Below are 22,154 nucleotides of genomic sequence, written 5' to 3'. Positions count from 1 at the left end.
AATCAGTATGAAATAAACAGTAATATTCTTGGTAAGAAACTTCAAATTTTACAGAAAGATAAAAAAATGAAAAGTTCAAATCTTCCTAGCTTCTGCCCACCTCCTGCACCCGACATTCAAACCTGACAGATGCAGACACACCTAGTTCCTCAGCAATAAGCACTTCACAAGTTTGTATGCAGTCTTTAAAAAACAATGCATATAAACACGTGTCCCTTAGGAAACATATAGTCACCATAGGATTTATCCGTTCCTCAGTCATCAGTTCACAATTTTAACACGTAGGATTTTTTGTTATTTTTCTCTTCTCCCTTCAAATTCTGAAAATTAAGCTTAAAAACCTGACCAAACTTTACTTCCTAAATACTTTTCCTTTGTGTTAAAAACAAAAGCTGAAAAGAGTATCCCAATTTCTAAGATTGATAGATCTCCTACTCAGACAGCAAGAAGAGTAATTTTTCTCCTACAAAACCTTGGTTTTTAACTGTAACTTAAGTTTTTCAAAGGGCACATTTTTCACCTAATTTAGTTCAATTCAAAATGTAATTGAGTATCTACTATGTGCAAAACACGACCGACAGGCAGACACAGCCCCTACCCAGGAAGAGCTTAGTGCCAGTGTGGTCAAGGAGGGAAGGCGGGGGAGACAAAGACTGCTATAACTTACCTAAGGCTGAAGAGGAGGCTGGGACCGTGCCTGGTGAAATGGTGAAAGGTAAGGGACAGCAATGGCGCGCCAAGGCCTGGTGATGCAACTCAGCTTTTTTATTTAAGTATGGTGAGTTTTGCGCCTCATTCCAATGTGAACTGACAAAGACCTGTCTGCTGGGTTTATTTCAAAATAAATGACAAACAAGCAAGTGCCACCACCTGGCATTTCACAGTGAGGATGAAGTTCTAACACACCTGCCGGCTGCCAGCACCACCCACCTGGAGCAATGCAAGACAGCAGTTGGCACTCACTCTTGTTTGCTTCCCAGCCTCCTTCCCGCTTCATCACTGCCTTCTTCCCTCCATTCTAAGCTGTCTGAGCTTGACTGCTTCCAAATGATTTTGATCACTACTACATGACAATGGGACAGTGGATGTGGATTAGAAAATGACAAAGGAAAGTCAAACAACAAACAACACTTTTCATCACTGTGCAGATACTTTCACAGGGGATTTTTCCTCTGTAATTCTTCAAAACGTTCTCTCCTTACCTAAGGTAGCATGGAGTATAACACCCTGGGGTCATACCCAGATCACGAAGGTAAAAAAGAAATGAATGAATTCAGATGCTTTAAAAAAAAAAAAAAAGGTGAGGAAAGAGTCAATTTAAAGATCCACTTTTTTTTTTAAGATTTTTATTTATTTATTTGAAAGAGAGACGGAACACAAGCAGGGGGAGTGGGAGAGGGAGAAGCAGGGATCCCCATTCAGGGATTCCCGCCGAGCAGGGATCCCCATGCGGGGCTCAATCCCAGGACCCTGGGACATGACCTGAGCTGAAGGCAGACGCTTCAGCCACCCAGGCACCCCAAGATCTGAGCCACCCAGGCGCCCCAAGATCCATACTTTTCTAAAGTATAAAACTATGTAATAGCTCTGGGGAGACATACAAGCCTATACTGTCTTCACAACAAAAATGACAGTGTGACAAATAATTTTAGCTTGAGTATCTTAGACATTATAAAAACTGTTTTTATTCCAAATGATCTGGAACTCTAGAGACTCTACCAATTTGTCCTTCCTCTCATTTCCATTGCTTTCGCCCTCTCACGGCAATAACAAAAGATCAGAAGGAGAAAAAGGTACAAAATGTCAGTGTGGGCAATGTTTTTCCATCAAGTCAGGCATGTATAAATGTGAACATATTTGTGGATTTTTCATTGAAATATCTTCCTGCTTTTGGGCTGAATCTGTAAATAAGACATTCAAATCACCAGATAACAGTATCCATATGGAAACAGAAACGACGTAAAACCAAAAGGGTTACTAAATGTAGATGTAGGATTAGGTTATTCTAATTACTACAAGTCTGATAGTACATTGCTTATAGATTGCTTCTTGCTTCAAAATGTAATAATTTTAGATGTGAAAGTTATCCATCTCTGATGAAAATTCTGGACTACGTTAACATTGAATAAAATATTTATTGTGACTTTTTCTCCTGTGACATAAGATTGTTTATTTTTCCCAGCTCTCCAAATGACACAGTTGCTGAACCTCTTTCAGCTGGTCTTGCCTGAAAATAATGAAAGATTAAAGATATTAGAAATAGATAAATATACAGCTCTACATGAAATCCCTTAATGCCATCATATATTTTTTTTAAAAAACCACCCTATGTAAATAAAAAGTAAACGAAAACATGAACCCACTAGGAAAAATGATTTGTCTTAATAATATTACCTGTGAATCATGGTATTTCCATCCTATCATGTAATAGATCTGATATGTGGCAGGTACTGAACCATCCTCATTTCTGTACATTTCTATAAAGACAAATGATGGTTACAATCTGAAAAAAAATGGAAGTGGAAGAAAAAAATCTGCTCAGTAAAAGTCATGTCCTCCAAAGAGAAATGGGTATTGGGATACTTGGAGGACTTTGAGAATGCCTCACATGAAAAATCCTCAACGCTGAGAAGCTGACAGAAATACAGTTAAGGGCTGTTTGGAAAAAGGATACAGAACTACAGGATCTGTGTTCTGAAAGGAAGGACAAAAATCTGATGATGCCTGAACGGGAAAGGAAAAAGTACTGGCAACGTTAAGGGATAAACACAGTAGGGCACGCGTTCCTCAGTGAGGCACGGGTGGAAAAGACAGCCAGCTCGCTTACCTCTGTACACGGCCGCGGCCGCCAGCATCGTGTCTCGGTGCAGCAGGGCTTTTCTATTCCAAGCACAGTTACTCTCACCCATACCTAAAAATACACTATAGGCAGTTTTAGATAATACCGCCAATAGCTGAGCTGCTCAAAGCACAAATTTAACCTCTTCACATCCAACGGTGTACCCCTCCCCATTCTCTAACAGGTTGTAGCTAGGCTTCTTAGTGACTCTAAAGCAAAAACTACTTGAAGCTTCTGGATATTAAGACCAGAGAAGTCAAATTTCAGGAGGCAAGTCCCAAAGGCATGCCTTACTTGCCAACAGTGGTCTAAAGCAGACCAGCTGGGCAAAAGCAAGGCAACTGACCCTCCACGTGAGTCAGGAGGAGTTAGCAAGTACCTTTCCAAGGATGCCACATTTTATGCCCCTTTTAGATGCTCTTCAGAGGACAGGGCACTGCTACAATGCCTCACTCCTTCTAAGCCATAAATGTCTGATCGTGAAACTTGGGAGAGGGCTCTGAGACTCATTAGACAGTACCAAAACTATGATGCATTTTTAGATTTTACAATATATTACTAATCCCAGATTAGGAAGAAATTACGTGCATTCTTTACAGGGGCACTTTTCTTTATGTTTTAAAATTTAGACTTCTGGGGCACCTGGGTGGCTCAGCATCTGACTCTTGATCTCAGCTCAGGTCTTGATCTCAGGGTTGTGAGTTCAAACCCCGCTTGGAGGGAGCCTACATACATACATATATAAAATTTAGACCTTTTTTATTATTATGTTATATTAATCACCATACATCATTAGTTTTTGATGTAGTGTTCCATGATTCATTGTTAGCATATAACACCCAGTGCTCCATGCAGAACGTGCCCTCTTTAATACCCATCACCAGGCTAACCCATCCCCCCACCCTCTCCCCTCTAGAACCCTCAGTTTGTTTCTCAGAGTCCATAGTCTCTCATGGTTCATCTCCCCCTCCGACTTTCCCCCCTTCACTCTTCCCCTCCTGCTATCTTCTTCTTCTTCTTTTAACATACAATGTATTATTTGTTTCAGAGGTACAGGTCTGTGATTCAACAGTCTTTCACAATTCACAGCGCTCACCATAGCACATACCCTCCCCAATGTCCATCACCCAGCCACCCCAACCCTTCCACCCCCCACCACTCCAGCAACCCTCAGGTTGTTTTCCTCCTATCAGTGAGGTCATATGATACATGTCTTTCTCTGATTGACTTATTTTGCTCAGCATAATACCCTCCAGTTCCATCCATGTCATTGCAAATGACAAGATCTCATTCCTTTTGATGGCTGTAGTTTTTGATGTAGTGTTCCACACAATTCCATTGTGTGTGTGTGTGTGTGTGTGTGTGTGTGTGTGTGTGTGTGTGTATACACTACATCTTCTTTATCCGTTTATCTGTTGATGGACATCTTGGCTCTTTCCACAGTTTGGTTATTGGGGACATTGCTGCTATAAACATCGGGGTGCACGTACCCCTTTGGATCCTAACATTTGTATCTTTGGGGTAAATACCCAGTAGTGCAATTGCTGGATCGTATGATAGCTCTATTTTCAACTTTTTGAGGAACCTCCATACTGTTTTCCAGAGTGGCTGCACCAGCTTGCATTCCCACCAACACTGTAGGATGGTGACATCCCTGCCAACATCTGTCGTTTCCTGACTTGTTAATTTTCGCCATTCTGACGGGTGTGAGGTGGTATTTCATTGAGGTTTTGATTTGGATTTCCCTGATGCCGAGCGATGTTGAGCACTTTTTCATGTGTCCGTTGGCCATTTGGATGACTTCTTTAGAAAAATGTCTGTTCATGTCTTCTGCCCATTTCTTGATTGGATCATTTGTTCTTTGGGTGTTGAGTTTAATAAGTTCTTTATAGATTTTGGATACCAGCCCTTTATCTGATATGTCATTTGCAAATATCTTCTCTCATTCTGTCGGTTGTCTTTTGGTTTTGTTGACTTGTTTCTTTTGCTGTGCAAAAGCTTTTTATCTTGATGAAGTCCCAATAATTCATTTTTGCCCTTGCTTCCCTTGCCTTTGGCGATGTTTCTAGGAAGAAGTTGCTGCGGCTAAGACCTCTTAGACTTTTTTTTTTAAGATTTTATTTATTTATTTGTCAGAGAGAGAGAGAGAGAGCACAAGCAGGAAGAACAGCAGGCAGAGGGAGGGGGAGAAGCAGGCTCCCCACTGAGCAAGGAGCCCCATGTGGGGCTCGATCCCAGGACCCCAGGATCATGACCTAGGCTGAAGGCAGATGCTTAACCGACTGAGCCACCCAGGCATCACTAGACTTTTTTCTTCAAGTTGACAGCTAAAAGCTAGGATTCATATTCTTCTACTGTTCATTAACAATTAGTGCTGTATATTTTATTTTTTTGCATATACTAAAATTCCTTTGAGGCCACATTGTAAACTAGTCCACGAAATCAAAACAAACTTCAAAAGTAAAAATCCTTTATTATTTATTCTCTATATACTATACCACCAAAAATCAGTTCTTACTTTTGTTTTTCTTTCACAAAAAAGCCCCAATAAACTTCCCAATATCAGGTGTTCTTTAGAAGTTTAAAAATAATAATCTTCCAAGTTTTCAATGGCCTTATTAAAAACAATCAACAAATCAGCTGTAGTAAGTGAAACTTTTTTCTCTTCTCCAATGCCAAAATGTTCCTACTATTCCTTAAAATAATGAATCTCTGATACTAAAAGCAATGTCCAGCATCCTATGAATACAACAGCCCCAATTCATGAAGAACAACAGATATACAAACTAGACTGTCATGAAGAAAAAGGTGGATCTTATTCTTGCTGTCACAGTGCAGCTACACGACCTTAGACCAATCGCTATGGGTCTTCTAGGTGGCCAGACCAGATGATCTCTGAAGGCTTCTATAGCTAACATTACAGACCCATTAGTACATAATCTGATTTAAAAACATTCTCCTATATTGTATCAACCCATATCAAGTGACCAGAGGTAAACTGGGAGTTGGACTGAAAGAATCTATTGTTGATGATGGCTGCGGTGCTTTCATTTCTGTTCACCTTCTCAGTGCCATGACTTATTACACCTTAGATACAGGCAATACCAGTGGAAAACAGGTTTAATTTATTTAATGTAAATACTTAATACATGAGGAGGGAGGGGGGAATACTTAATACACTAGAAATTCTAAAATGCCTTTTAGAAAATTGGTATTAGATACATTAAGATTATTAGGCATAATGTTCTCTCTGATATAGAAATTCAAGAGCACTACTGCATAACACTTATAGTCAGTAACTCTGCTGCTTGCCTCACAAGAGAAGCATTCCACCATACCAACCTTCCTTTCTCCTCGTGGTAGCAGTGTGATGTGGTGCAGAAAGTCTAGACTTTGGGATCATAATGCCAGTTCGGATCCTTAAGTAATCTAGGGCAACATCACTTAACTCTAATTAAACGGTTTTATCATCTTCAAAATGGAATGAGAACACTTCAAAATGTATCATGGTAAACCTTTACTGAAGACCACCTGGGAAACACATTTAGGAACTTCTGACCAGCTCTGGGCTTTGGGATAACAGAAAAATCCAGGAAGCAAGTGACTTTTTAAGACTCTCACAGTGTTTTTAAGGTTAAGTTCAACTGCTTGTATAAAAATCTAATCTATTATGCTTTAGGAGGAACAATACTGAGTACTGTCTTTAAAAAACAAACAAACTGAACTTACCTTAAAACTACTGTGAAAGCCTCCAAAACTTTTCATGCATTCATCAGCTGATACACAACTTGTTTTGTAAAATAAGGTCAACATTCTGGACTTTTTTCTGTGAATTAATAACAATGGCAGCTCAAATGAGAAACACTACAACCATCAAGAAAAAAGTGTAACAATATAAAACACCAAAAACCAATTTGAAGGCAACACCATCTTCCAGTAGGCAAAGCACACCTGGAAGTAGTCACCCAAGCTCCTTCCCCTCCTCCATTCATCCCTGGACCACTCTCCTTCCCATCTCAGCTGCCTCTGACCTTTTAAAGGCAGAGTGGTTGAGATTTCAGAATGAGTTAGGCTGCTACACTGGACTTAAATCCTTGCTCTATCACTTATATCACCTTGGACAAGTTACTTAATTTCTCTCTATGCCTCAGTTTACTCATGTGTAACAAGACAGATGAACTATATTAGCTCTAGTTTTACCTTCCTCATAGAGTATGCTTTATGAACAATGCTGGAGAATGAGCTTTTTAACACAGTGATCTGACAGTCTCTCCTTCGCATGAAATTCTCCCCCTATAGTACCAGGCTCACCTGATAAAATCTAGAAGCCTCTGGTGGACTATCCTGCATCATTTCCCATCATCTCTCCACACTAATATTCAAGTGATACAGAATTACTGTAGAGTTTCTTAATTAGGAAAGTGAACGAAGTTGTGTATTCTCTTGCATCTCCCTGATTTTACACGGACCATTCCCTTGGCTTGGAAGGCAATGCCCCAAACCTGTACCACTCACTCACTCTCCTGGCAAACTTATTTTAGCTTAGGTCCTGCCTCTTCTGCAAAAGCATCCCTGATATCCTAAGCAGATTTAGGGATTCTGTTTTTCCCTATACTTTAAAACACAATTACCTCATTTTACAGTTAAATGCCTATGTCTATCTCTATGTCTCTACTACAGCACAAGCTACCTGAGATAAGGAACTATGTATTTTCATCACTGGCTCAATAGTTGGCACATGGTAGATGTTCAATAAATGGTAAGTGAATGATTATAAAATCAACCATTTAATGTTTATATCTACTTTGTTAAATATCACTTTTACTAGTTATCTTTACATAATTCTTAATCCTCCTAAAGATAAGAGACTCAAAGACTAGAATATATGATTTATGTAAAAGGCTTAACAGTAAAAATAAGAGAAGCACTGGCAAAGCCTCTTAAGGTAAATATTAGGCAACAGGTCCTCAAAATAGATGATCTATTTAAAACCCTTGAGAGAAGCGGGGGTTATCAACTGGATAGTGGCATGAGGCAACCTTCTGAGGGGGCTGGAAATGTTCTAGTCCTTGTCTGGATAGTGATTAAAAATACAAGCAACTATACAGGTAAGATTAGAACATTTTACTATAATAACTTCAATTAAAAAAAAAATGCACACAGATCAAGTAGGCAGTATTGGACTGAATTCAAATCCTAATTCCAGTTCCAGTGTGACCATGAACAAGATACCTAACTTTTCAATGTCTCATTTGCTCATTTGTAAAATTAGGATATCAGAAAATGTCACAGAACTGCACCCAGCACAGAGTAAGTTCTATATTTTTAAATCAGTGGGTAGTAACCTTTTCCAACTGATGCATCCCATTTCTAGTCTCTTTCTTGCTTCTCTCTTGAAATGAATCATGAGCATAGCATTTATTATATAGCAGAATAAAAATAAATGCTGCATTTGAGAAATATTTTTATCATTAGAGTCTGAATGATACATCATCGGCCCACCACCATCTCTCAAGTCTTTGGATGAAGGGACTCCGTGATTATGTCATGGGAAGCCAAGTGTTTGGGGCAATGCTTGGGAGGGGATGTGTGATTTATCACTGATCCCCTGTCATCTCAAACACACACACTATAAGCTGCCAATCCCTGTATTAATTTATAATGAACAAAGAGTGACTACAGTAGTAAGTTTTCAGCTACATACCTTTCTCCTTATAAAGCCAACAGAAGTGCCATTCTCAGAGGAGGCTGGATGATGGGTAAAATGGACTGTTATAAATGGGCAGCCAAAAGAAATCAGGTCAGGTAAGAGACTGCCAGAGCAGGAGTCAAGAAGGCAAGAGCTTGGCACCTAATTCTGCCATTAACAGGCAAGTGTTCCCTTTGGGCCTCATATTCCTCATTGTAATACAGATATAAATAGTTACCAGAGGACTACTGAGAGAAGCAACTGCAATAGCGTTTAAGAAAAGCTATAAATCTGTAAATAACTGGAAGCTATTTAGTCTTATAAATCTCTTGCTTAAATCATCTTCATTTTTCAGGATCCAGATTAAAGTTCCCCTAGGTAAGCACAGTTCTGGTTTCAACGAACACACCTTTAATTGCTTCAGCTTCCTTCATTCAGCAAAGCTGCCTATGCCATTTGCATAATAAAAAGTAAAAGCTCATAATCTCTTAGGCAAGTCAAAGCTCTCCTTGGAGAAAATCACTTCTCCAGCAGCCCACTTGGTGGCAGATGTGTGTATGTGCGTACCTTACCTCTTTCAGAATTGGGAGGTAAGGGTTTGTATCCTTGTTGTTCCTCAAAACCTCTTCCAGGCCATTTTTTCTCTAACTTGTTAAAAACAAGGTGAGACCCACACTATTTGGCCGTCACCCTCTCCCACTCCTGCTTGCTGTCAGACACAGACATCAGGCTCCCAGTCCCTTTTCTCATTCATCAGAGGATTGGCACCTGGTTCAGGTTCCATCTGTTCCCCAAGTCCTGCCACCACCCCAGGTTAATAATCACCAGTACCATGGTCTCTGAGATTTTTTAGTCTCCCCACCATTAACGATTCTCCGTTACTCTGCCTCTGCCATCACATCTCTAATACATCCAGACACGTCCTTCTTCTACTCAGTCACTGTCTATTAGGTTCCTAATGGCTCAGTATTTGGCCGTGTTCTCTTCTCACCTCATGCTCTCATTCCAGGCAATTGCTTCAAATACCACCAATTCACAAATGACTCATATTTTAACCAGGCAATCACCTCCTCTAAAACAACATACCCACACACCCAGCCACCTACTTGACATCTCCCCTTAGACATTTCACAAGCACTTCAAACCCAAAATACCCATATGTGAACACAAGAGGTGTCCCTGTCCATACTTGGTCTTCTTCTACTGTTTTCTCTGTCAATGAAGGGGCACCATCCATCTGGTTATGTGAGCCAGAAACTCAGCAGTTATGTTTGAAATAGCTCTCTCCCACCCACATGTAACCCATCAGCAAGGACTGTTAGATTTACATCGTAATTATCTCTAGAATCCATTCACTTGTCTCAAATCTCCACTGCCACCACCTTAGTCCAGGACACCATCATTTCTCAATAAGCTTTACAGCAACGAGTCTCCCTACTAGCTGATCTGCCAATCCATTTTATCCAAAATGCAAATCTGATATCATGACTTCCCCCCTCTCCCCCTCCATTAAACGCCTCAAAGGGGTTTTAAGATAGAGACAATCTCAACAGGGACTATACAGTCCTCATTTACTCACCAATTTCATTATTTAATTCTCTCCTTTTTATTCCCTATACTCTAGCCAAAATGCCCTTTCAGTACTTGCCATGCTCTTTCTTGCTACAGAGCCTTTGCACATGCTACTCTCCCTGCCTGCGACTCACCTCCCTCCCCTCTTCACCTAGTTAATTCATCTTCATTTTTTAGAGCACAATCACCACTTCCTCAGATAAGACTTTCGTTGACTCTGACTAGGAATTATCCCTTTAATAAACCCCAATCCTACACTAACACAACTACCCGCTTTCTTGTGCCTAGACCTGAGCTGCCAAGTGTTGTTGGAAAAAGTCACTGATGTGCTCTACCTGCCTCAGATGCACCCTTCAAGAAAGTTCCGCCATCTTTTTAGAAGCAGCCATAGCACCATGCACCTCCACTTTGTAGCACTTACCACAATTCTAATTTAACATTTATCTTTATGGCAGATGCGTGATGTCTGCCTTGCCCATTTTATTTTATAAGCTCCATGAAGACAGTCTGCCTTCTCCTCACCAATGTATCCCTAGTGCTTAGCCCCAGTACCTTCCATTGAGTCTGCTCTCAAAATATGACTCTCAAAAGGAGACTAAACATTCTTTAAAGTACGTTACCTTTTAAATCTTCCATCAATTCAAACATCCCAGGATAGTTAACTTGAATTTCATCAGTATCCTATTTAAAAAGAAAAAGGAATATTCATTTGACATTCATCATAAAAGACCCAGATTTGAAAACGGGCCACAGAGATTACCCAGACCAATTTCTCACGGTAAACAGGAATGTTCTTTATAATAATCTTTACAGATGTCATCTAGTTTATGCTTGATATATGAAAATGTCAAATTGCAGAATATTCACTATTCTAAGATTCTAATTCTAATATTCACTTCCTAAAATTACTCCATCAACCCCGCTCCAGTTCTCTCCCTGGGAACAACACAGAACAAGTCTATTTTGTATCTGCAAACCAACACCCTCTTCTTCAAGTCTTTGAACTTTTCCAGGATACTGTTAAGGTTTTAGATGGAGGGGTTAGTCTTCTGGACAAAATTTATAGATTTATAGATCCTTACACATCCTTACTGCGTTACTATGTATGTTGTCAGAATCAGTCTCTTAAAATGTGGCACCCAGGGGCACCTGGATGGTAGAGTCATTAAGCATCCAAATCTTGGTTTCAGCTAAGGTCGTAATCTCAGGGTCGTGAGACTGAGCCCCACATTGGGCTCTGTGCTCAATTAGGAGTCTGCTTGGGATTCTCTCCCCCCACCTTCCTCTCTCTAAAAATCTTAAAAAAAAAAAAAGTGGCACCCAAAATCAAGCCAAATAGGGTCATCTCCCAAGATGTTTCCAATCTGCTTCTAGTAATGCAGCCATACTGCACTGGCTCACCTGGGAGACAGGCACACCGCTGGCACATACAATTTATTTTTCAAACGGACTTCTGGGCAATTATGTTCCATTCTTTCTGAAGCCTAATTACAAGAGTTTATGGTTGGTACAGTGGCAGAGACTAATGCTCCCCAAATATCCAGGTGCTCCTGATACTTTCCAGCCCCCGAAAGGCATTTCTTCTGGCCTACCACAGCAAAAGGAAAGGAAAGAGCAAGGTAATAAAGAACTAGTGAGGCTTTTCCAGGCCATCCCTTTGGCTGTAGTAACCTCAGAAGATGAAAGGGCCAGGTGGCACAACTATGGGATGGAGATAAGCTGCCCAACCAGCACAGGGCTGTGATATGATAAAATTCTGTGTTAAGCACATAATCTTTACAGATGTCATCTGGTCTATGCTTGATATATGAAAATGTCAAAGTGCAGAATAAATATTCACTATTCTAAGAGAAATCTTCCTGAAGATTCCTAATCTTTAGATCTCCAAAAAAAATTCCCTATATTGGGAATGAGCCCCCAAATACAGGACACATACTTTTTTCCCAAGTTTGGTATCAAAATGCTGCATGTAACTAAACCTTCATCTTATTTGCATTAACCACTTTTGAAGTGTCTAGATCTTTTTGTGTTTTGTAACTTTATCTGATGTGTTCACTATTCCTCCTGATTTTGGACTTTAATGTTGAACAGAATCAAGTATAAAGCCCAAAGAACAATTATCAAAAACATCCATTCTAGAGGTGCCTGGGTGGCTCAGTCGGTTAAGTGTCTGCTTTCGGCTTAGGTCATGATCCCAGGGTCCCATCAAGTCCCATGTCAGGCTCCCCGCTCCGCAGGAAGTCTGCTTCTCCCTCTGCCCCTCCCCCCCCACTCGTTCTCTCTCTCTCTCAAATAAATCTTAAAAAATCCATTCTAATTCCCAGACAAATGCAAAACAAAATGACCACTATTTTTAATCTTAAAGATACAAAACAAAGTATAAGCAAGAGTTCCCATATTCTTATATTGTTGATGGGGCATATAAATTGATGCTATGTTTGGAAAGTCATCTGACCCTATCTGTCAAAATTTCAATGTACAGATTCTTTGACCCAGCAGCTCTGTTGCTAGAAATTGACCTGACAGATGTGCCAAGATTATGTGAAAGGAAATACATTGCAGCACTGAAACAGCAACAAAACAACAATGAAAAACCAAAAAACTAGCTGTAAGTAATCTAAATGTCCAATAGAGAACTGATTAAATTATATCTATTTAATGAAATACCATACAGCTGTTAGAAAATGTGGTAGATATTGTAAGGGAAGATCTCCAAGATACGCTACTATGGCGCCTGGGTAGCTCAGTCCATTAAACGTCTGCCTTCAGCTTAGGTCATGATCCCAGGGTCTTGGGATCTAGTCCTGCATCAGGCTCCCTACTCAGCAGGGAGTCTGCTTCTCCCTCTCCCTCTGCTCCTCTCTCTGTCAAATAAATAAATAAAATCTTAAAAAAAAAAGAAAAACGTATGCTATTAACTGAAAAAACCCTTGAAGAGTGCTTATAAAAGCAACAGAGTGTATATACCGTTGCATACGCAGGTTTAAATGACATAATTGTATAGTGGTCTATGATAAAAAATTGTTCTGAAAGGATATATACACAACAATGGTCATCTTTGGGGAGAGGGACCAGGTATCAGAAGTCAGGAGGAGGAGACTTCTTTTCACTTTAGACCTGCTCTGTTTATCTCATTCTAACTATACATTTCTTTTAATTTCCTTTTTCTTGTTAACATATGCATGACCATGTTGTATGTGCACTTTTTAATAAGACCATCTCTGGGTAGTCAATTTCTTCTCTGTATTTTTCTACGTTAGGAAACTATTTTTTAAAGAAATCATAAGATTAAAAACAAAATTCCTTCCAGCCCAATACCTAGCTATTAAGCAATATCCTTCAAAAACAATCTTTCAATGAAACTAAAAGCATTATCTCCATCTCAATCAAAAGAATACCACAAGAGCTTTGTCAAAGTCCTTATTCAAATTAAGATGGACCATATCTGCAGTTTTCTCCTAATATATTATCTGGCAACTCTATTCTAAAAGGAAATGAGCCTCATTCAGAAGGCCCACTAACTCTGAAAATAATTCACTATGAAAGTCATATAAATGTAAACAGGCAAATCTTGAATTCACCTTAAAAATAAAAATCCACTGCAGTATAAAAATGATATACCTAATGTTGTATGCACCATAAACCTGTATAACTGATTTTATAAGCTTTTGGGATGGGATTTTTTAGAAAATGAATTATGATACAATGTTAATACAGCACATTAGAGACAGTGTATATGTATCAAAGAACAAATTTGTCTATATTATTAAATCATCAACTCTCTTAATTTTTATAAACCACAAAGATTCCACACCAATATTTCTGTATTATCTTAATGTTTGAGTTATTCAGCTCATATTTAAAAAATGAGAAGGTATTTCCATAATAGATTTCCCAACTAACAGAAATGTAGGATTTTAAGTGCTATGTTAGGTTAAACATTTTTAGTAGGAAATTTTAAGATTTTATTTATTTATTTATTGAGCATGCACATGCTAGCAGGGGGAGGGGGAGAGAGAATCTCAAGCAGACTCTGTGCTGAGTACAAAGCCCAATGTGGGACTCGATCTCACGACCCTGAGATCCTCACCTGAACCAAAATCAAGAGTCGAACACTTAGTCGACTGAGCCACCCAGGGCTCCAGCAGAAATTTTTCTAAAATGCACAGTCCACTTTACAACCATAGAAAGAAGCAAGAAGACACACTTTTGGGGGTCCACAAAGTCAAAACTATTCTTAAAATAATACTAAGATGCTATTTGGCTTTTTCACCTCTCAGTCTCTCACGAGTACACTGAATTTTTCCTAAGTTACGTGACATGTGATATTCTCATAGACAGTCTTATGACTGCAGAAGAAGGCATGAGAATTGAGCACTTTTATTATGTCATACGTTAAAGAAATTTGTAAAAATGTAAAGCAATGACATTCTTCTAATTTTTTCTTTTGGAAAATAGTTTCTTTCTTTCCCCACAAAAAATGGATGTTTTATGTTAACACATAATAGGTACACTATTGTTAGTTTTAAACATATTAATACTAAAATTGTTTCAATTTCTAATTTGGTTAATATTAATAGATATAACCCACATAACAAAAGCTCTCTAAGGTCCTCAAGAATTTTAAGTGTGTAGCAAGGTCCTAAAAACAAAATTTTGAGAGCCGTGGCTCATAGGAGAGAACTAAGATTTGGGGGATTAAAGACGAATGACAAATTGTCAATTTATCTCTACAGTTTAATGTTTACAACCAAAATGTATTTGTTATTACTTATATAATTAAAAAATGTTGAAAAATATACAGTGATCCCTCTTGTACAATTGCCTGTGTTTGCCAGTGTTTGCTTTAATTACAAAGCAGCACCCTCACATGAGGCAGAGCTTTCCCCTTTCCAGCCGCCAACAGCTGACTGTTGTTTTGCTGACTCAGGCCATTAGCAGTTTACAAAAGACACAGCTGTGAAATCTTGAAGGTTGCTGTCATTTCCTAGCCTACTGTCTCTTCCCTTCTTGAGGCTCCTTTCCGACCTCAGAGACCCTCATGGTCTATGGTCTATGCGCCGTGCTTTCTACCAAAACAAGGAAGGACGGGACAATCTTTTCTTGGTTGGTTGATTTTATGAAATATATTCACATTAAATCTCCTTAAATGGTTATTTCAATCTTAAGCCTATCATCAATGAGAAGATTTCTTTATCAGGAAATTCCTATTTCCTCTAGAATAGAGATGTGTTTTTAACCTGAGGGGTTTGGAAAATCATAGCAAGTCTACCTAACTGACCTCTGAAGGCAGTAATGAAAATCCTTTAGAGTGACCATACTAATGAAAGGAGCTAGAAGGGGTAACCACTGTCTGTCTAGATGACTCGCTGTTGGAAGCCTTGGATGGCAAAGTACTAGGAGTATGAGGAGGGGGAGAGCGGAAGGCAGGAGCAAATATTTATTGAGCATCTATCACGGTCCTGGCACTTCACACCCTTTATCTTAATACTAATAGCCACCTGAGGTGAGAAACATTTGAATTCCTTTTAAAAAAAATGAATGCTCACAGACAAGAAGTAAATCTCCCAAATTGCCCTAGCTAGTAAAGGGGCAAGACAAGGAACCAATGCCCCGTACCATCACTGTACCACGCTGACTCCACGTTTCTTCTGACAGCCTATAGGTCCTCTTTCCAGATCTCTCTAGCCCTAATGGTGTATAGCCCCCTTTCCTACATTCTCTACCCTTGACCATAAATGCACATACCTTCATTTCTGCCTCATACAGCACTATTTCAATTGAGGGCTGGTGGTAGAGGTAGTGCTGTAAATGCTCCTGTACATCCCCTTTTCCCCATTATCTGAACTCTCTCATATTATGTGTAACTCTGGATTTAAAGATTCTAATGGAGTAGTAAGTCTTGGAAAACAATCTCCTTGTTAACTGAGGTTTGGGTTTTGAGCTACATATTCAGGTAAGAAATACTAAAAATTTCATGTTCCTACCTTTATCAATCAAGATGTGTTTATACAAACTAAATTTAAAAAGAGAGAAAAAGTGTGAAAACCTTTTCATACCATCGTTACCTACAGATCTCTAATGAGAAGTCGTTTCTGAACTGTGTGATCAATGGGTTAATAAGAATTAATCAACTCTCTTGATACTTACCACAGTCATTGTATTAAAGCCAGCTCTCCCAAGCAGATGTCCTAAGTCATTGAGAGCAGTGAAAGGAGAAACATGTGGAGAAAATCCTCCTTCCCTTTCTGTTTCTGCTAACTGTAACGAACACCGAAGTTCATAGAGTGTGTCACCTCCAAACATTGCGCCAATAAATACTCCATCTGGTTTTAAAACGTAATGAATCTGTAATAAATACAAGACAACAAAATTAGTTAAAATTTTATACTAAAAAAAATTAGGATAAAAAATGTTAAAAGAATAAATATATGCTGTCTAAATCAATATTTTACAATCACCGTTATTTTGTCAAATAATCAGAAAATTTAATAAATAACACCTAAGGCAACTAAATGTCAGAAAGAAACTGCTGCAGCATATTATTATAAAGATGGACAATAATTCATTGATAGTATTAATACCTATAAAATGTTGTTTTCAACTTTTCTAATAATAGACACAAATTACTTTTATAGTAAGAAAAATACTGAAAGAAAAAAATTTAAAGTGTGGTAGGTTGCAAAAATCACAAACCTCTACTGTGCCCTTTAAATGTCACCCCCATCAAACAACTCCCATCAAAAAATGAAGTCTACTTCCCCTCTCCCTGAATCTGGGACAGCATTGTGACTTGCTGCGGCCAAAAGAATGCAGTGCAAGTGCCAGTGTGCCAGTGTCACAGCAAAGCTTGAAATGGCCTTCCATGAGTCCCTGTGCTGCCACCATGCTGTGAACAAGGCTGAGCTAGCCTGGTGAGGGGTGAGAGACATGAGCAGCAGAGATCACTCAGACACCCCAGCTAAGGCCATTCTTGAGAGGCTAGCTTCAAGACAATCTAGCAGCAGATCACAGACACTGGCTTTGTGAGCCAAGCCAGACCCAGAAGGATTTCCTATCTACGGCCAACCCAAATTCCCACCCGATCCACAAAATCCTGAGCTGTTGTTTTAAACCGTTAAGTTGGGGTGGCTTTTTAGCAGAAAAAGCTAATTTATACAGAAATTATTGTGATTCACAAGATTAACCTAGTCAAACATTAGTTTCCTTGAAGGAGAAGTAACTAACTTATTTCCCAACTTTAAAACAAAAGCAATTTTTAATTGGTAACTCAAGCAAAACAGTGACTGTAATGGCTTCCAGAATCATAAATGTTTACTCACTGACTCTCTTAGAACTACCATCTGAAACTAGATTTGATGGACTATTCTCAACAATGAGGAACGTTACAGGAAAAGGTAGATTCTGAAGTAAACGCCAAATCATAGTAGGCTCTCTCATCAAAGTATCCATCCTGAATTTATAGTTAATAAATTATGAAGCAATTATGAAACAGTATATAAGCAAACTATAAAATCTTTGCTTTCTTCCCTCTGCCCCTTTAGTGTTGCTTCCTTCCCTTGTCACCAAACTGTAATATAGCAGGGATCTAAAATTCAGTCCTCAGCTCTCTGCAGCTTCTTTCTACCTCAGAGGGGCTTATCGATTCCCATGAATTTCACAAGGATGATTTCCAATCACTATCTTTAGCCTGGACATCTTCCCAGAACTCTAAACTCATTTTCATCTGCCTGTGCCATGGATATTTGTCTCTTGGCAAACTCATCCTCCCAACACAACCAACACACACACACACTTATTCTCAAACCCACTCCCCTCTCCAATTGCCATATTTCTGTCAAGTACCATTTTCCATTCCCTTTATCTGATCATTACCATTCTTTCCCCTGCTTTTACTAATTATTCTCTCAGGCAACCAGACTCAAAACTTTAAGGTGAGCTTGGACTCCTCCCTGATCTTCAGAGCTAACCAGCCACCAAACTGTTGATTCTTCCTTTACAGAGTCCCCAATACTCTCTCTTCCTGTTAACTCCTGCCACTGTCACCTAGCTTCAGTTTCTCTCATGCTTGGATCATGGAAACAGTCTCTTTAATTGAACCAAAACTTCCAGTATCAGTTTTCCAAGTAGCAAAATAAAGACATCTTATAGAGTTATTTATTTAATGCACATATAAAGCAGGGCACAGTGCTTAAGATATGGTAGCTATCCTGCCTGCCAGCCTTTTAATCATGTCACTTTCCTCTTCAAAATCCTCCACAGCAGCTCTGAATTGCATAAAGAATGAACTCTAAATTCCTTAATCTGTTACCCAAACCTTCCTAAATCTGGTCCCAAGATACTTTATCTCCCAGTACTACACTAATTTCCACAGAGGCTTCCTTTCTGTCCCTTCATGCTTCTGAGGCTCTTATATCTCCCACCTATCCCGTGATTCTGCCTTCCCACCCCAAATCTGACCTATTCTCTAAGGCTGTGCTAAACTAATTCCCTGTTCTTGAAGCTCTCCTAGGCCACTCCAAGCCACTGTGATCTCCTTCCCTCTTCTAAACACAGTGCTTTTTATCTACTCCTCACCAGTCCACTGATAAATGCTACCCAACAAACATACCTCACACTCTCTAATTATAAGTCACAGGGAAGATACAAATATGAATAGGTTCCTACCCACCGAAAATTTATAGGCAATTAAGAAAAGGGGCCCACACAGAAAATGTCTTTTATCAATGTGATGTTAATATCATTTTGTCCAAGTCATTTTGTATAACTTTTCATAAATATTTAAAACATCTCCATAATTAGATTTCTTGAATTCCTAGGCAAGGGAGTCACTCAATGTACTTCTTAATATACCAAAGGGCACCAAGTGTATCTGGCCTACAGAAGATAATAAATACTTGATTTGCTTTCATTTCCAACTATCAGAAGTATAAAGTGGAAAATATTTGGAAGATTCTGATAAAAACAGAAATATTTAGGAGTTTCTAATAATAAAATAACACAGGCTATTAGAGAATTTCTTACCTGTTCAAGCGCTCTAGGAAGGTCATTCACCCAGTGTAAACTAGAATATTAATAACATTTTGGTTTTAGCTTAATTCATATAATTAGTATAATTATCACTCATATAAAGAAAAGCCATCAAAAAGGTATTAATTTTGAAGTCTAAAACTGCATATCAAAATTCACTGATTGTTTTCATACAAGTTTTAAAGCAAAAAATATTTCTAGGGGAAAACCTTCCTTCTGTGACATGAGAAAACGTTACAGTACTATAAATACTATATAGTATTTAGAACTTAATTTAGGAAATCTCTTGCATTTTTTTTTTTTTTTTTTTTGCCTCTACTCACCCCTTACCAGTGCGTGATGATATGTGATGGCAAGAATCACAGTCTTTGTAGAGTTTGGTCATACTTTCCTGACAGAGGTGGCATCCTCCTATGTTGACTTCTAGGATAGCACTGAATACCCATTTCAAATCATACTGTGTTAAGCTCACATTTATCTTTCATGATGCTTTGTAACAATTATTAGATACTTTAGAAATTAAGAAGGTCATATCACAAGCTCTATTATACTTATGGGGAAACTGAAAGCAACAGAATTAGGTACTTGCAAACAGCAAGCAGAAAAGCTAAAACTCACATTCTAGCTCCCGGCCCGGGGCTCTTTCCCTGAGACCAACATTCTCTGTAATGTTTTTCACTTCATGATAGAATGTGAATAATTTTCTAAATTTGCTAAGCATACCTTAAAAAGCATGGAAGAAATTACAAACTCACTGAAGAAAACAGATAAAGTGCAACTCTCCCAGTTTGTCTGGGAATGAGGAGTTCCTGGGATATAGGCCTTTCAGTGCTAACACTAGCGAAGTCTTGGGTGAACCACAGTGACTGGTCACCCTAAAAACAGCTATCAAAAGGGCTGTGCTGACATAAAGAGCATGTTGAATCTTTGAAAGAAAATCTGACTGTAAAACAAGATAGGGGAAATTAAGTTACACACAGACTTTTATTTTTCCCTATTAGATGCTGAGTTCTTTGAGGACGGGATCCCTGTCTGCATTCATTTTTCTATTTCCCCAAAGCATCTAGCTCAGAGCCTTGTGTATTATAATCTATTCAATAAACATTTATATGTTTGTATAATCAATGTGGAGGGACATGGTAGGAAGCACAAATGGGAAAACATAACCTTAAGAACCATATTTCTGTGTGGGAGAAAAACTGAAGTTGAAGGAACTACTAGCTTTTCCTTACTTGCCAGACTGAATTTAGAAGAGTGCTCTGATATTTGAATGTTGGAGCCAGTATACTCTTTCCAACTCCTGCCCTCATCAATATGGATACTAAGTTATGTACACTTGGGAGGAAAACCCCTGTATCACAGATGAGCTTTAGCAAATTGAAAAAAAGTTGGGGAGAAAAAAGTTAAGGTATCATCTCCACTAGGGAGCATATAATTCATAATTCTTTACCAGAGAAGTCTTACAGTTTATAAACTAAGAAAACTGGTTTGTGACTTAAAAAAAGTTATTAAGAATTTACTCCATTATCTATTTTCTTTACCCAATAATATTAAAACTGTATACCATAAGTTATTTATAACATACATTTTTAAGAAGTACAAATGGATTACCAACCTTAAACTGCTAACCACCAGGTCAAATGTATTTTCTCTGAAGGGAAGGAACTCTTCATCAGCTAAAACACTGACAGTAGGAATTTCCATTTCTAAGATATTTTTCTAGTGGTTAAAAAAATACAAGTTCAAAATACATTCACAGAGAATCTCAGTTACTAATGCAATCATTGTTAAATTTAGTCAATGTTATATTTACTTGGCAGTTTCTATACCTACCAAAAAAAAACAAACAACCAAACAAAAAAAAAACAAAACAGAGCCACAGAGAAGATCAAGAAGTGTTTCTTAAATGAGAACTAAGACCAGCCACAAAAACTGGCTAATAGTTTGGAAAAATATAAACAGGATACCTATCTCACACCAAAACAAATCTCTGAAAGCTGAAAATTTCAGTGGAATAATTGAAGCCATAAAAGTACTAGATGAAATTATGGGTAAACATTTTTATACTCTTAGATGGTAACACTTTAAGCAAACGTGACTCAAAAGCCAAGAACTGTAAAGGAAAAGACTGATCTATGTGATGATAAATTAATCAAAAACTTCTAAAAACCATAAACAATGTAAACAACACACTTTGGAAAATATTTACAACATAGATGATGAAATTAATATCCCTAAAAAACAAACTCTTAAAACTACCTAGAGTAAGAACACACTAAGGCAACAGTGCAGGTATAGGCACATCACAAAATTACTTACAAATTCACAAATTAAGAAATACCAACAGCCCAAAGACATCAACAGCTATTTGGCTGCATTCAAAGTGCAAATAAAACTATCAGTAAGATTCTACTTTCTGCTTATCAAACCGACAAAGACAGAAAAAATGGCCCAGACCTGCCAAAGAAGAGAAAAAGTGCTTTCATATAATATTATTCTTTTTTTTTTAAAGTTTATTTTATTATGTTATGTTAGTCACCATACAATACATCATTATTTTTTGATGTAGTGATCCATGATTCATTGTTTTCGTATAACACCCAGTGCTCCTAACAGCAGTCTGATGTATAGGAATTTATTTCCAGGGAGAAAAATAAATCAAATGTACCAAGTTGCTTTATATAAGGATGTTCTTCACAGTGCTGGTTATTAAGAAACTAGAAATATAACTGTTCTTCAATAGAAATTTAGCCAAATACACCATGGAATATTCTTATATTGGAATACAATATAGCCATTTAAAAAGGTGGAATTTGTGTGTACGTGTATCATTCATTGATATAAAAGAATGATACCCTGTGAAAAACATGGCATGTTACCATTATACCATTTGTATAAAATTATATGTTGGGAGACAGTTCTACATCTGCAAAGGTGGAGATCAAAATGTCACCCGTGGTTGCCCCCGAATGGTGGAACCAGGGATATTTTCTTTCCCCTTTACATTTCCTGTACTGTTTAATT

The 22,154-nt window shown here is 38.3% G+C and overlaps 1 protein-coding gene across 4 annotated transcripts in view; it reads right to left on the bottom strand.

Moving 5' to 3' along the window:
• Nucleotides 1-1,394: 1,394 nt before the first annotated feature.
• Nucleotides 1,395-22,154, bottom strand: part of NDUFAF5 (NADH:ubiquinone oxidoreductase complex assembly factor 5) — a 28,092-nt gene continuing 7,332 nt past the window's right edge. Inside the window, exons 5-11 of one of the 4 annotated variants that reach the window (XM_025876856.2) lie at nt 20,746-20,849; nt 19,125-19,164; nt 16,251-16,448; nt 10,721-10,781; nt 2,828-2,911; nt 2,395-2,477; nt 1,395-2,227 (exon numbers count right to left, since the gene is read on the bottom strand). In XM_025876856.2, the coding sequence (XP_025732641.1) occupies nt 2,135-2,227; nt 2,395-2,477; nt 2,828-2,911; nt 10,721-10,781; nt 16,251-16,448; nt 19,125-19,164; nt 20,746-20,849 (663 nt within the window). In that variant the 3' untranslated portion in view covers nt 1,395-2,134. Of the gene's footprint in view, nt 2,228-2,394; nt 2,504-2,827; nt 2,923-6,568; nt 6,666-10,720; nt 10,782-16,250; nt 16,449-19,124; nt 19,165-20,745; nt 20,850-22,154 lie in introns of those variants that run through there. The other 3 variants (XR_003209380.2, XR_012374120.1, XR_003209381.2) reach the window with 3 other exon arrangements.

Source organism: Callorhinus ursinus, unplaced genomic scaffold (genome assembly GCF_003265705.2).
Source record: "Callorhinus ursinus isolate GAN/ISIS: 27379988/994484 unplaced genomic scaffold, GSC_fseal_2.0 scaffold29, whole genome shotgun sequence".
Classification (NCBI taxonomy): domain Eukaryota; kingdom Metazoa; phylum Chordata; class Mammalia; order Carnivora; family Otariidae; genus Callorhinus; species Callorhinus ursinus.
Note: the sequence above shows the minus strand (reverse complement) of the source record. Positions and strands in the feature narration are given on the sequence as shown.